The sequence below is a fragment of the Dendrobates tinctorius genome, unplaced genomic scaffold (genome assembly GCF_039654945.1).
Source record: "Dendrobates tinctorius isolate UK_male_01 unplaced genomic scaffold, ASM3965494v1 ptg000120l, whole genome shotgun sequence".
NCBI lineage: Eukaryota > Metazoa > Chordata > Amphibia > Anura > Dendrobatidae > Dendrobates > Dendrobates tinctorius.
In genome coordinates this window covers 37,241,187-37,255,431 of record NW_027361788.1, presented here as the reverse complement: position 1 = coordinate 37,255,431, position 14,245 = coordinate 37,241,187, and the positions used below count along the sequence as shown (strand labels likewise).

General features: G+C 47.5%; 1 protein-coding gene across 8 annotated transcripts in view; it reads left to right on the top strand.

The window, feature by feature from the left end:
* RALGPS1 (Ral GEF with PH domain and SH3 binding motif 1) overlaps positions 1–14,245 on the top strand; it is a 1,264,350-nt gene that overhangs the window by 1,185,706 nt on the left and 64,399 nt on the right. For all 8 annotated transcript variants that reach the window (XM_073541171.1, XM_073541175.1, XM_073541174.1 and 5 more), the window contains one exon: positions 11,962–12,018. In XM_073541171.1, coding sequence (XP_073397272.1) covers positions 11,962–12,018 — 57 coding nt within the window. The remainder of the gene's footprint in view (positions 1–11,961; positions 12,019–14,245) is intronic.

The window sequence follows — 14,245 nt, the reverse complement described above, 5'->3', positions numbered from 1 at the left end:
TCACTTAACAGAAGAGAATTGATAGCAGGGCAGATCACATACATGCTGTCACATGACCGCCCACTTGCACGAGTCATACAGGGGAATCGTGACAGCGTGCACTTTGCAAACTTTCACGATGCAGCAGTTTGTAGTCAGAGTGACTGCAGACTTTGGTTTTTAGACCAACCAACCCTTCTAAATGTGCCTGTCCTAACTGAATTGAGCCATTGTTGGCCAAGCTATCTCCCACTTTTCTTTCCAGTGGCACAAAGTGATAATTGTATTGTCTTCAGGGTTTTTTTTAGGACAGAAAGATAGACTAGATCACAATATCTTGCTGTATTTTCAGTAAATAAAGGGTGGAGCTATTCACAGGTCTGGAGGATAGAGGCTAAGGTTTACAAAAACTTGTCTATAAGGTCAAATGTGGTGATATTACTCACATACTGCCAAACCCTTGGCTGAAGGGCAATAATTGCTTTATTTTAGAATTTCTTGGGCTGAATTCACCTCTAAAACATGTTCTTAGTACGGACACTGCCCGCAGGTATGCTGCCCAAATAAGACTGTTAAGGTTGGGAGACCTACAGCCACCAAGGACGTCACAGACAGTGTTTTGCAGATGCTGGAACTTTAGCCTTTAGTGAGTTCACATATGGTGGCTGCAGGGCTAAAATGTGCAGGGAAATTTTTTTTTTATGTTTACAACATGTGCTGCCATTTGTTATTACATGTGATTAATGGGTTCTCATTATCACTGATATTAGTGATTGGCTGCAGTGCTGTCAACATGAAATCACCGCTGCAGCCTGTAAGCTTTGGATGACATGTAGGGCTGGACCTGGGGAGGAGGGGCAAATAACAACTGATTTTATTATCTTTAGCATGGCCACCATGAAGTAGCAAAGAAAATAAGAGAAAAAAACACTTAAGGGCAGGTTCAGCACTTGATAGGCCAACACAACACTATGTGTAACTGTGCTGAACCTAAATATCTTTTCCTCCATGTCAAAATCACAGGATAGCAGGAAGCCGAGATATCGGGTTGTTTGTTGGGGATCTCACACTATAAGGCAGTGTTAGCTGTTTGTGGCGACGCTTTGTGTATGGACCCTGTGAACTAGATATATTTTTTATACTGCAGTCATTTCACTAAAAGGATTTTCCCCAAATTACTATCTTTTAATTATACACTAATAAGCCATAATATTAAAACCACTGACAGGGCGATTGAATAAAGTTGATTATCTCAGTGTCTGTCAGAGGTGGGATATACTAGACAGTGTTAGGCGTCGGATTTCTGTCGCTGCACAGGAAGAATCCCGAGCCTTACTTCCAGCAGTCTCCCATTCCTATCCAGCCGCAGAGAAGGTTGCTCAGCAAACTCGTCGGTCCAGGCGCTCTGCCCAGACCAGCTCTGTGAGTTTGCTTGCTGCTGCCACCTCTGGCATATCTATGGCAATACATGCTGCTCAGCAGCAAGATTCTCCAGGGACTAAGTCCCCATGTCAGGCCACTGAGCATGCCCGTGGAGTGATCTCCCATTGTAGATCGAAGGTCACGTGCTCAGGTCCTGCTCGTGTTCTGATTGGCCCATCCGAGAAGCCAGGAAGGTCCCGGACGCTCGCGGCTATTAAAGGTTCGCATGGCCGCTCGGCCATGCGCTAGGATAAGACTGTATTTACAGACTATGTGGAGTGAGTGATGTATGCACGTATGAATGTCTCTGGTGAATGACTCATTAAGAAACCACTACCCTTGGTAGGCATGTGTTGTGCAGCCTAGCCTGCTAGCGCCCAGGCTTAGGTGTAGGTAGGACAGAGGTCGAGTCAGGCATCAGCCCTCACCAGGGACTCAGCACGCCTCAGTGCACGTGCTCCACTTCATAGCCAGCATCTATAGCGGCGCTCGCGGCAGCGACGCTGTGCGCTCAGTGAGCCTAGAAGGACTCTAACCCCGTGTCCTTGGGGTAGAGTTCTGTGGCCGTACACTGCGCTCTTTTGGCCGGGCTCTGTGAGCTAAACAGGCTCCGGCATCTATGTTCAGCGGTTGTGGGACTCTGTGCATTAACAGAGTTCGCACCTGTTCACATTGGGTGACGTAACCCACGTGTGACTGTTTTTACGCCACTCTATTCTTCCGCCATTACCTAGCAGCAGTGTACCACCTCTGCACGGTGGACCCCGGGCTGCAAACACACCTACTATTATTTTATAATTTGGTGCGTTCCGCCAGCCCTAACATTACCCTAGCGCCAGGGTCTGGCTAGTAATGGTGGACGAACAGCGACTGCTGCAGTACATCCGGCAGCTGCAGGGCAGGTTGGCGGCTCTCGAGCGTCCAGCCTCAGCTGCGGATGTTACTGTGGTCGTTGTTCAGGCAGCCACAGAGGCTGTCTCCCGTGTGACCACTGCCATCCCTGCCCCGACTTTGTCCCGCCTCCCACTGCCCGAGAAGTTCTCGGGTGATAGTGCCTCTTGTAGGGGTTTCGTGAGCCAGTGCTTGATACAGCTGGAGCTGCTGGCAGCACGATTCTCCTCCGAGCGGGCCAAAGTGGGATTTTTTATCTCCCTCTTGTCGGGGAGGGCTTTGGAGTGGGCCACACCGCTGTGGGAGCGTGGTGATCATGTGGTGCAGTATGCCTCTCGGTTTCTGGACACTCTGAGGCATGTCTTCCTGGGACCGCGAGTCACCCATGACACCGCGCTCTGGCTGCTGGCATTGTCACAGGGTTCGTCCATGGTCAGCCACTTTGCCATCCAGTTCCGGACACTGGCCTCAGAGCTAGAGTGGCCAGATAAGGTCCTCATTCCGGCATTCTGGAGAGGTTTGGCTGGCCATGTGAAGGACGCTCTGGCCACCAGGGAGATTCCTGCTACACTGGAGGAGCTTATCACCGTCTCCACCCGTATAGACCTTCGCTTTGCTGAGCGAACGTTGGAACGGACCTAGTCTAGGCAGAGGTTTAGGTGGCACCCAGTTTTGCTAAACCTCTGGAATCTCCCGATCGGGCGTCCGAGCATCAGGGTACTTCCCGCGAGGGATCCAGGCCCTGGCCCGCTCGAGCCCCTGTGATCTGTCATGGTTGCCGGCAGTCCGGTCACTTTGCCAACCAGTGCCCCACAGCGGCTGGGAAGACGTTCGTCCCTAGTGGCCGTAGGAGGCGGCTCACTAGAATCCGCGGCGTTTTCCTCCAAGTTGTCCTTTAAGGGGACACTTGGGTTTGGCTCTTCCACTCTGGCGGTGGAGGTTTGTGTGGATTCCAGGGCAGAGGTCAATTTTATGTTGTCAGCCATCGCTCAACGGCACTCTATACCCCTGGTTATGATGTCTACTCCAGTCACCGTCAGAGTGGTGAACGGCGCCACTCTACCCTCACAGATAACCCACCAGACCGCCCCCTTGTTACTCTCAGTGGCTCCATCTCATCAGGAGATGATATCCCTTCTCGTCATGCCGAGGGTATTTGCCAGGTACTTCTAGGGGCCCCCTGGTTGTGGTACCACTCCCCCCATATAGAGTGCTCCTCAGGGAGGATTATTGGGTGGAGTAAATCATGTGAGGGTAGATGTCTGAGGGAGTGCGTTCAGGTTGCCTCCACCGAGGTTCCCGCAGATCTCTCCTCGCTCCCCAAACACTATCCACAGTATGCGGACATGTTCTCCAAAAAGGCGGCGGAAACCCTTCCACCGCATCGCCCCTATGACTGTCCTATTGACCTCTTGCCTGGTGCTGAGTCTCCCCGGGGTCGAGTCTATCCCCTATCTCTCCCGGAGACAGAGGCCATGTCTCAATACATCAGGGAGAATCTGGCAAGAGGATTGATTAGGAAGTCAGTGTCACCAGCGGGGGTCGGGATTCTTCTTCGTCCAGAAGAAGAGCAGGGAACTACGTCCTTGCATTGATTACAGGGGTCTTAATGCCATCACCATTAAGAATAAGTATCCTCTGCTCCTGATATCAGAGATGTTTGATAGGCTACGGGGAGCGAGGGTGTTTTGCAAACTTGATCTGCGGGGGGCTTACAACCTGATTCGCATCCGTGATGGGGACGAATGGAAGATGGCATTTAACACCAGGGATGGGCACTATGAATACCTGGTGATGCCCTTCGGCCTCTGTAATGCACTGGCTGTCTTCCAAGACTTTGTGAACGATATCTTCCGGGATATGCTTACCACCTCGGTTGTAGTCTATCTGGATGATATTCTCATCTACTCACCAGATATTGACTCCCACCGGAGAGATGTTTGCAAAGTTTTCGATCGCCTGCGGACAAACTCCCTCTATGCCAAGTAGGAAAAGTGTGTGTTTGAGCAGGAGTCCTTGCCGTTCCTGGGCTATATCATCTCCGCCCGGGGATTGGCCATGGATCCTGCCAAGCTACAGGCTTTGATGGATTGGCAGGAACCTCATTCTCTCAAAGCAGTGCAGCGCTTTATGGGGTTCATAAATTACTATCGCTAATTCATCCCCCACTTCTCGACTGTAGTAGCACCCTTGGTAGCCCTCACCAAGAAGGGTGCAAACCCCAAGTTGTGGTCGGAACCGGTCTCCAAGGCCTTCTACTCCATTAATTCCCATTTCGCTAGCGCTCCCATTCTACATCGCCCCGATGTAGATAAGCCCTTCATTCTGGAGGTGGATGCCTCTTCCGTCGGTGCTGGAGCGGTCCTGTTCCAGAAGGACTCACAAGGTCGGAAGCACCTATACTTCTTCTCCAAGACCTTCACACCGGCGGAGAGGAATTATTCCATTGGCGACAGGGAGTTGCTAGCAATGAAGTTGGCCTTTTCAGAGTGGAGATACCTCCTGGAGGGGGCTCGCCACCCTTTCCAGGTGTTCACCGACCACAAGAATTTGGTCTATTTACAAACAGCCCAGCGGCTGAATTCTCGCCAGGCCAGATGGTCCTTGTTCTTCTCCCGTTTCCACTTCACCCTGCATTTTCTCTCCGGGGAGAGGAACGTCCGGGCCGATGCTCTCTCCCGCTCCGTGGTGTCATTGGAGGAGGAGGAGCCTCGGCTGATAGTCCCGTCTGAGAGCCTGAGGACCGTGGCTCCGGTCGCCCTCGAGTCTGTACCTCTGGGCAAGACTTTTGTCCCTGCCCATCTGCGACCGGAGGTCCTCTCTTGGGCTCATTCGTCCAGGCTGGGTGGACATTTTGGAACCAAACGGACCTCTGAGCTTCTGGCGAGGACGTACTGGTGGCCGCATATGGCCCGTGACGTCAGGGACTATATACGGGCGTGCGTCTCTTGCGCTCAGAATCGGCCCTCTCGGCAGCGGCCCGCTGGGTTACTCTACCCTCTGCCGGTTGCTGACAGGCCCTGGGAGATGGTCGGTATGGACTTTGTGGTGGGTCTGCCCAAGTCCAGTGGCAGCACCATCATTTGGGTCGTCACCGATCATTTCTCCAAGATGGTGCATCTGGTAACACACTCTCGGCTACCTTCGGCACGGGGCCTGGCAGCGTTGTTTATTAAACATGTTTTCCGCCTGCACGGCATGCCGGATAAGATTGCCAGCGACCGGGGTCCTCAGTTTGCGTCTCGGTTCTGGAGCGAGCTCTGTTCTCTGCTCAGCATAGATCTAAATCTCTCCTCGGCCTATCATCCCAAGACGAACAGGTTGGTTTAGAGAGCCAACCAGACCCTGGTGACATATCTGCAACATTTTGTCTCGGCCAGGCAGGATGATTGGGCACCCTTGCTGCCGTGGGCGGAGTTCGCCTTGAACAACGCTGTGGCCGACTCCACCGGTCAGACCCCATTCCTCTTAAATTACGGCCAGCATCCACACGTCCCCGTGCCCATGCCTGTGTCGTCCACCGACTCTAGGGTGGCAGACTGGGCGGTGGAGGCACGTGACATTTGGGATCGCACACAGGATGCTATCCGGGCCTCCAAGGAGAGAATGAGGTCCTCCGCTGACGCTCGCCGGTGCCCGGCTCTGACCTTCTCTCCTGGCGACTTAGTGTGGCTCTCCGCTCAAAATATCAGGCTGCGGGTGGAATCTGCTAAGTTTGCACCGCACTATATTGGCCCTTTCAAGGTCCTCGAGCAGATCAACCCTGTGGTCTACCGCCTGGCTCTTCCACCACACTTGACTATCTCGGACACATTTCATGTGTTTCTCCTTAAGCCGGTGCACATGTCCCGGTTTTCTGAGTCATCTGCCGGGACATCAGACTTGTCGTCAGACGAGTTTGAGGACAATGCCATTGTGGGATGCAAGATGATGCCGGGCAAAAGTTTTACTTGGTGGATTGGAAGGGTCATGGTCCAGAGGCTCGGACCTGGGAGCCGGTGGAGAACATTCACGCTCCTCTTCTCATTGCGGAATTTGAGCTGAGTGAGGTTCAGAGAGGGGGGGCCCTAGGGGGGGTAATGTTAGGCGTCAGATTTCTGTCGCTGCACAGCGAGAATCCCGAGCCTTACTTCCAGCGGTCTCCCATTCCTCTCCAGCCGCAGAGGAGGTTGCTCAGCAAACTCGTCGTTCCAGGCGCTCTGCCCAGACTAGCTCCGTGGGTTTGCTTGCTGTGGCCACCTCTGGCACATTTATGGCAATACATGCTGCTCAGCAGCAAGATTCTCCAGGGACTAAGTCCCCATGTCAGGCCACTGAGCATGCCCGTGGAGTGATCTCCCATTGGAGATCGAAGATCACGTGCTCAGGTCCTGCTCGTGTTCGGATTGGCCCATCCGAGAAGCCAGGAAGGTCCCGGACGCTCGCGGCTATAAAAGTTTCGCATGGCCGCTCGGCCATGCGCTAGGATAAGACTGTATTTACAGACTATATGGAGTGAGTGATGTATGCACGTATGAATGTCTCTGGTGAATGACTCATTAAGAAACCCCTACCCTTGGTAGGCATGTGTTGTGCAGCCTAGCCTGCTAGTGCCCCGGCTTAGGTGTAGGTAGGACAGAGGTCGAGTCAGGCATCAGCCCTCACCAGGGACTCGGCACGCCTCAGTGCACATGCTCCACTTCATAGCCAGCATCTATAGTGGCGCTCGTGGCAGCGACGCCGCGCACTCAGTGGGCCTAGAAGGACTCTAACCCCGTGTCCTTGGGGGTAGAGTTCTGTGGCCGTACACTGTGCGCTCTTTTGGCCGGGCTCTGTGAGCTAAACAGGCTCCAGCATCTACGTTCAGCGATTGTGCGACTGTGCATTAACAGAGTTCGCACCTGTTCACATTGGGTGACGTAACCCACGTGTGACTGTTTTTACGCCGCTCTATTCTTCCGCCATTACCTAGCAGCAGTGTACCACCTTTGCACGGTGGACCTCGGGCTGCGAACGCACCTACTATTATTTTATAATTTGGTGCGTTCCGCCAACCCTAACATACAGACAGTGAACAGACAGGTAGACTTGAATGGTCCATGAAACACAGTCTGTGCATGTTCGAGTTCGGCCCAGGAGATCCGGAGCCAATCTGGACAACGCAGTCCGTACTTTGACGTGTTTCATGGAAGTCTAAAATTGTCTTTAGTATCCAATCTAAGTTATGATGGCTAGATGGCAGTAATGCCTGTGGGGAGAGAAGGCTAGCCTGTCTGGTCCCACAGAAGAGATACTGTAACATAAATTGATGTGATACAAATGTGTCACTGAGAGCTGCACAGCTTATAACCCTTGTCCAACAAAATTACCTGAAATATGCACATGATCATCAGAACTGGACCATGGAGGAAGGCGACATAGTCTATTGAATCATGTTTTACATCATGACGAAGAGCTAGCAACAGGAAAGGATGAAGACATGCCGGCGGAGCCAAGTGATGGGGTAATGTTCTGCTGGGAAACCTCAGGTCCTGGCATCATGTGATATGTACCACCCTTGGTGGAAGCAGGAATGGAGAAACATGACAGATGTAGGTGATAACGTGACTCCAAATGCCCAGATCTTAATCCAGTAGATCATCTGGTGAATGTGCTGACAAAACAAGTCCAATCCATGGAGGTGGCACTGAGCAATTTACAGGATTAATATGGTCCAGTATGGTCTTGCTACATCCCACAGGATACCATCAGAGGTCAGCGGAGTCCATGCATGGATGCTCATGGTTGTTTTGGCAGCACAAGGGGAACATTACAGTTGTGGCCAAAAGTATTGACACCCCTGCAATTCTGTCAGGTAATACTCAGTTTCTTCCTGAAAATGATTGCAAACACAAATTCATTGGTACTATTATCTGCATTTAATTTGTCTTAAATGAAAAAACACAAAAGAGAATGAAGCAAAAAGAAAAACATTGATCATTTCACACAAAACTCCAAAAATGGACCAGACAAAAGTATTGGCACCCTCAGCCTAATACTTGGTTGCACAACCTTTAGCCAAAATAACTGCGACCAACCGCTTCTGGTAACCATCAATGAGTTTCTTACAATGCTCTGCTGGAATTTTAGACCATTCTTCTTTGGCAAACTGCTCCAGGTCCCTGATATTTGAAGGGTGCCTTCTCCAAACTGCCATTTTTAGATCTCTCCACAGGTGTTCTATGGGATTCAGGTCTGGACTCATTGCTGGCCACCTTAGAAGTCTCCAGTGCTTTCTCTCAAACCATTTTCTAGTGCTTTTTGAAGTGTGTTTTGGGTCATTGTCCTGCTGGAAGACCCATGACCTCTGAGGAAGACACAGCTTTCTCAAACTAGGCCCTACATTATGCTGCAAAATTTGTTGGTAGTCTTCAGACTTCATAATGCCATGCACACGGTCAAGCAGTCCAGTGCCAGAGGCAGCAAAGCAACCCCAAAACATCAGGGAACCTCCACCATGTTTGACTGTAGGGACCGTGTTTTTTTCTTTGAATGCCTCTTTTATTCTCCTGTAAACTCTATGTTGATGCCTTTGCCCAAAAAGCTCTACTTTTGTCTCATCTGACCAGAGAACATTCTTCCAAAACGTTTTAGGCTTTTTCAGGTAAGTTTTGGCAACTCCAGCCTGGCTTTTTTATGTCTCGGGGTAAGAAGTGGTGTCTTCCTGGGTCTCCTACCTTACAGTCCCTTTTCATTCAGATGCCGACGGATAGTACTGGTTGACACTGTTGTACCCTCGGACTGCAGGGCAGCTTGAACTTGTTTGGATGTTAGTCGAGGTTCTTTATCCAACATCCGCACAATCTTGCGTTGAAATCTCTTGTCAATTTTTCTTTTCCGTCCACATCTAGGGAGGTTAGCCACAGTGCCATGGGCTTTAAACTTCTTGATGACACTGCGCACGGTAGACACAGGAACATTCAGGTCTTTGGAGATGGACTTGTAGCCTTGAGATTGCTCATGCTTCCTCACAATTTGGTTTCTCAAGTCCTTAGACAGTTCTTTGGTCTTCTTTCTTGTCTCCATGCTCAATGTGGTACACACAAGGACACAGGACAGAGGTTGAGTCAACTTTAATCCATGTCAACTGGCTGCGAGTGTGATTTAGTTATTGCCAACACCTATTAGGTGCCACAGGTAAGTTACAGGTGCTGTTAATTACACAAATTAGAAAAGCATCACATGATTTTTCGAACAGTGCCAATACTTTTGTCCACCCTCTTTTTTTATGTTTGGTGTGGAATTATATCCAATTTGGCTTTAGGACAATTCTTTTTGTGTTTTTTCATTTAAGACAAATTAAATGAAGATAATAATACCAAAGAATTTGTGTTTGCAATCATTTTCAGGAAGAAACTGAGTATTATCTGACAGAATTGCAGGGGTGTCAATACTTTTGGCCACAACTGTAAGTGGTTTCAATGTTATGGTTTATGGTAGTATGTAAATACTAATCTGCAGGGTTCCAACTATCTCCAGAATGGCTCAATCTTTAAGCCAGCTTTTTATGGTCATTAAAATCTGCGGAGGAAGAGCATTCAGCTATTTCTGTATCTCGTGCTCCTATTTATAAACCTTGTTACCACACTTGCCCAAACATAAGTGAGGCTAAAACCGCCCCATTAATGGGATGCAAAAAATAGATGGGACTGGTAGCGCTAAAATGGCTTATGATTTCCAATGGTGCGAGAATATAGCACTTGGAGGGTAGGTGGTGAGGTGCAGCACCAGACAGTATCCGTGGTACAACTAGGGAACCGGAAAAGATAAAAACATGAAAGTTATGTTAGTGCGTTGACAATGATATTAGTGATGATGTTGTAATTTCAAATTAAATACCTTTGATTTAGGATTCAAAATCTTAAACCAGTTTTCAGCTCCTGGTGAAGGCTCCGGTCCTGAGCCGATAACCGGTTTGTGATTTTGAATCCTATAGTGGCATGTAAAAGTTTGGGCACCCCTGGTCAAAATTACTGTTATTGTAAACAGTTAAGCAAGTTGAAGATGAAATGATCTATAAAAGGCTTAAAGATTACACGTTTCCTTTGTATTCATTTTTTACATTTTAAAAATTACAAATACTTTTGAAAATATCACATGTTGTAAACACTTTTTGTAGCCAGCCAAGAGTCTTTCACTTCTTGTTTGAGGGATTTTCTTCCATTCTTCCTTGGAAAATTCTTCCAGTTCTGTGAGATTCCTGAGTCATCTTGCATGCACTGCTATTTTTGAGGACTAGCAACAGACTTTCAATGATCTTCATATCAGGGTACCGTAAGGACTATTGTAAAACCTTTATCCTGCACCTTTTGAGGTGGTCTATTATGGATTTTGACGTGCGTATAGGATCATTATCCATTTGTAGAAGCCATCCTCTTTTCACCTTTAGCATTTTTACAGATGGTGTTATGTTTGCATCAAGAATTTGTTGAAATTTAATTGAATCCATTCTGGTTCACGATCCCAGAGCATGATTGATCCACCACCATGCTTAATGATTGGTGAGATGTGTTTTTTCTTGAAATTCTGGGCCCTTTTTTCTCCACACATACCTTTGATCACTGTGGCCAAAGAGTTCTATTTTAACCTCATCGGTCCACAGGACTTGTTTCTAAAATGCATCAGGCTTCTTTAGATGTCCTTTTTCATATTTGTGATTCTGAATTTTATGGTGAGGACACAGAAGAGGTTTTCTTCTGATGACTTTTCCATGATGCCATATTTGTGCAGGTGTCCTTGAACATTAGAACAATGTACCACAACTCCAGAGTCTGCTAAATCTTTGTGAAGCTCTTTTGCAGTCATGCTCTTACTGAAATTTTGCTTAGTCTTCTAGAACTTATCTAGACCTTCACTGTTCCTGTTAACTGCCATTTTTTAGTTAATTAACCTTCTTACTCAAATTGAGTAAATGGCAACTTGAAAACTCTTGCTATCTTCTTATAGACTTCTCCTGCTTTGTGGTCTTCCATCATTTTCATTGTGCGAGGCAGCTACTTATAAGAACTCTTGGCTACTGTTTTTTGGCACATGTTTAGAGGAGGCAGGGTTGTTTATAAAGCTAGGAAATTTGCATCACTTGGCCTTTACCAATGATGATAGTGAGCAAGCTATAATCCTAACAGGCTAATTAAGGTCTGAAATCTTGGTCAAACTTATCTGAGCACACACATCTCCAAAGGTGCCCAAAATTTTTCCTTCTTTCCTTTTTGTGATTTTTAAAATGTAAAAAATGAAAATATATGTATTTTTTGCCTACAATACAAAGGAAATATGTCATCATTAACCCTAGGCCTTTTAGAGATCATTTCATCTTCAACTTGCCTAACTTTTTAAAATAACAGTAAATTTGACCAGTGGTGCCCAAAGTTTTACTTGCCACTGTAAATAAAAGGTATTTATTGTCATTGGCAATGGACCAACTAAATGTTCATGTTTCATGGGATGGAAAGAGGAAAATACTAGCAGACACCAGTCTGTGTTTGTGATTTCTTTTATTGACCCATTGTACAACCCTCCTTTCCTTGTGACACTCACAGAATCCCACAATTTCGGTGATGCATTTATTGTATTATATTTTGTCTCTGCTCTATAATTAAGTTGTCCAGTGCAACCTCCGTAGTGCACATATATTGTGTATTTCTCTTTCAGCTCTACACGCTCTGAACGTACCAGTGCCTGGATACAGACAGGAGTGGCCCGGGGGCGGTGAGTGAGTGTGATCATTACTAATGTTCAGAGAAGAGCCACATTACAGATTTAGGGCAGTTTCACACATTAAGGAAACACAGACCCTTGTTTGGATTGTGATACCCGGCCAGACCATTAGGTCTCCTAACTTGACCTATATACCTACAGTGGGGAAAAGTATTTGATACACTGCCAATTTTGCAAGTTTTCCCACCTACAAAGAATGCAGAGATCTGTAATTTTTATTGAAGGTACACTTCAATTGTGAGAGACAGAATCTTAAAAAGAAAATCCAGAAAATCACATAGTATTTTTTTGTATTTGATACAATAGAAAAACAACTCAATATTTGGTACAGAAATCTGTTTGCAATTACAGAGATCAGATGTTTTCTGTCGTTCTTGACCAAGTTTGCCCACACCGCAGCAGGGATTTTTGCCCACTCCTCCATACAGATCTTCGCCAGAACTTTCAGTTTTCTGGCATGTTGCTGGGCAACATTGAGTTTCAGCTCCCTCCAAAGATTTTTTTATTAGGTTCAGGTCTGGAGACTGAATAGGCCACTCCAGGATCTTGAAATCCTTCTTTCAGAGCCACTCCTTAGTTGCCCTGGCTGTGTGTTTCAGGTGATTGTCATGCTGGAAGACCCATCTTCAATGCTCTTACTGAGCAAAGGAGGTTGTTGGCCAAAATTTTGCAATGCATGATCCCATCCATCCGCTATTCAATAGTGTGCAGTCGTCCTGTCCCCTTTTGCTGAAAAGCACCCCTCAAATTATGATGTTTCCCCTACCATGCATCACACTTGGGATGGTGTTCTTCGGATTGTACTAATCCTTCTTCCTCCAAATACAGTGAGTGGAGGTTATACCAAAATGTTCTATTTTGTTAACATCTGACTACATGATCTTCTCCCATGTCGTCTCTGGATCATCCAGATGGTCATTTGCAAACTTCAGATGGGCAGGCCTGGACATATGCTGGCGTGAGCAGTGGGACCTTGCGTGCCCTGCAGAATTTTAACTCATGACGCTGTAGTGGGTTACTTGCAAAAATGTTTGAGACTGTGGTCGCAGCTCTTTTCAGGTCATTAAACTAGATCCTCCTGTGAGTTCTGGGCTGATTCATGACCTTTCTCAGAATCCTCCTTACCCCACAAGGTGAGATCTTGCATGGAGCCCCAGAACAAGGAAGATTGACAGTCCCATTTTGTTTCTTCCATTTTCTAATAATTGTGCCAACAGTTGTTGCCTACTCACCAAGCTGCTTGCCTTGCCTATTGTTCTGTAGCCCATCCCAGCCTTGTGCAGGTCTAAAATTTTGTCCCGGTGTTCTTATCTCTGTGGTCTTGGTCGCGGTCGATTGGTTGGAGTACGATTGAGTGTGCGGACAGGTGTCTTTTATACAGGTAACGAAGTAGGAAGCAGCACAGAGAACTCCTGCTGAGATTTATAACTTTTATCCTGATCTCTGCTCTGAAACACCTATCAAACACACCAGGGCAAAGGGGGAGAGTTCCTGGAGGCTAAGGATCAATCATCTGCGTGTGCTGGCAGGCAGAAGGATCCTGGGTCCACGGTAAGCACTTAGAATCATGATGGTGCTGATGCCAAGGCAGAGGCTGCACAAGCTAATGCAGCCCTTGCAAAGAGGATTGAAGTGGCTGCTAATATGTTGCAGGCTGCCAGCATGCTAATTAACCCTGCTGATGATGAACTTTCAGAGGAGGAGGGGAGGAACAACTGCCCCCAGCGGAGCCTGCAGCATCTGAAAAGCAGGGTGAAAACTCTATGCAGCAAGTTGAGGCAAATTGAGAATCACAAGAACCCACTATTAAAGATGTATTTGCGGTGGTATCCTTTTGCAAAGCCACATTAAGTACCCTGACTCAGCAAATGGGTGGCATTAAAGAGGACATTTTCAGTATTAAAGCAGATTTTAAAACAGTAACAGGAAGGACAAGTGCAGTGGAAGAGAGAGTGGGCACAAATGAGGATGACATTGTCAATGTTAAGACAGAATAATTTAAGAATTACAGGGATTCCCAAAAATAACAGAAGGGAATGCTCCCACTGAATTAAATGAAAACTTGCTTAAAAACAATTTTGGTGCAGAAGTCCTGTTTGCAGTGGAGAGAGCACATCGGATCCCTTCCAGACCCCTCCCACCAGGTCACCCTCTGAGATCAATGGTTGCAAAAATTCTGCACTATAGGGATCGAGACACTATACTGAGGAATGCCAGA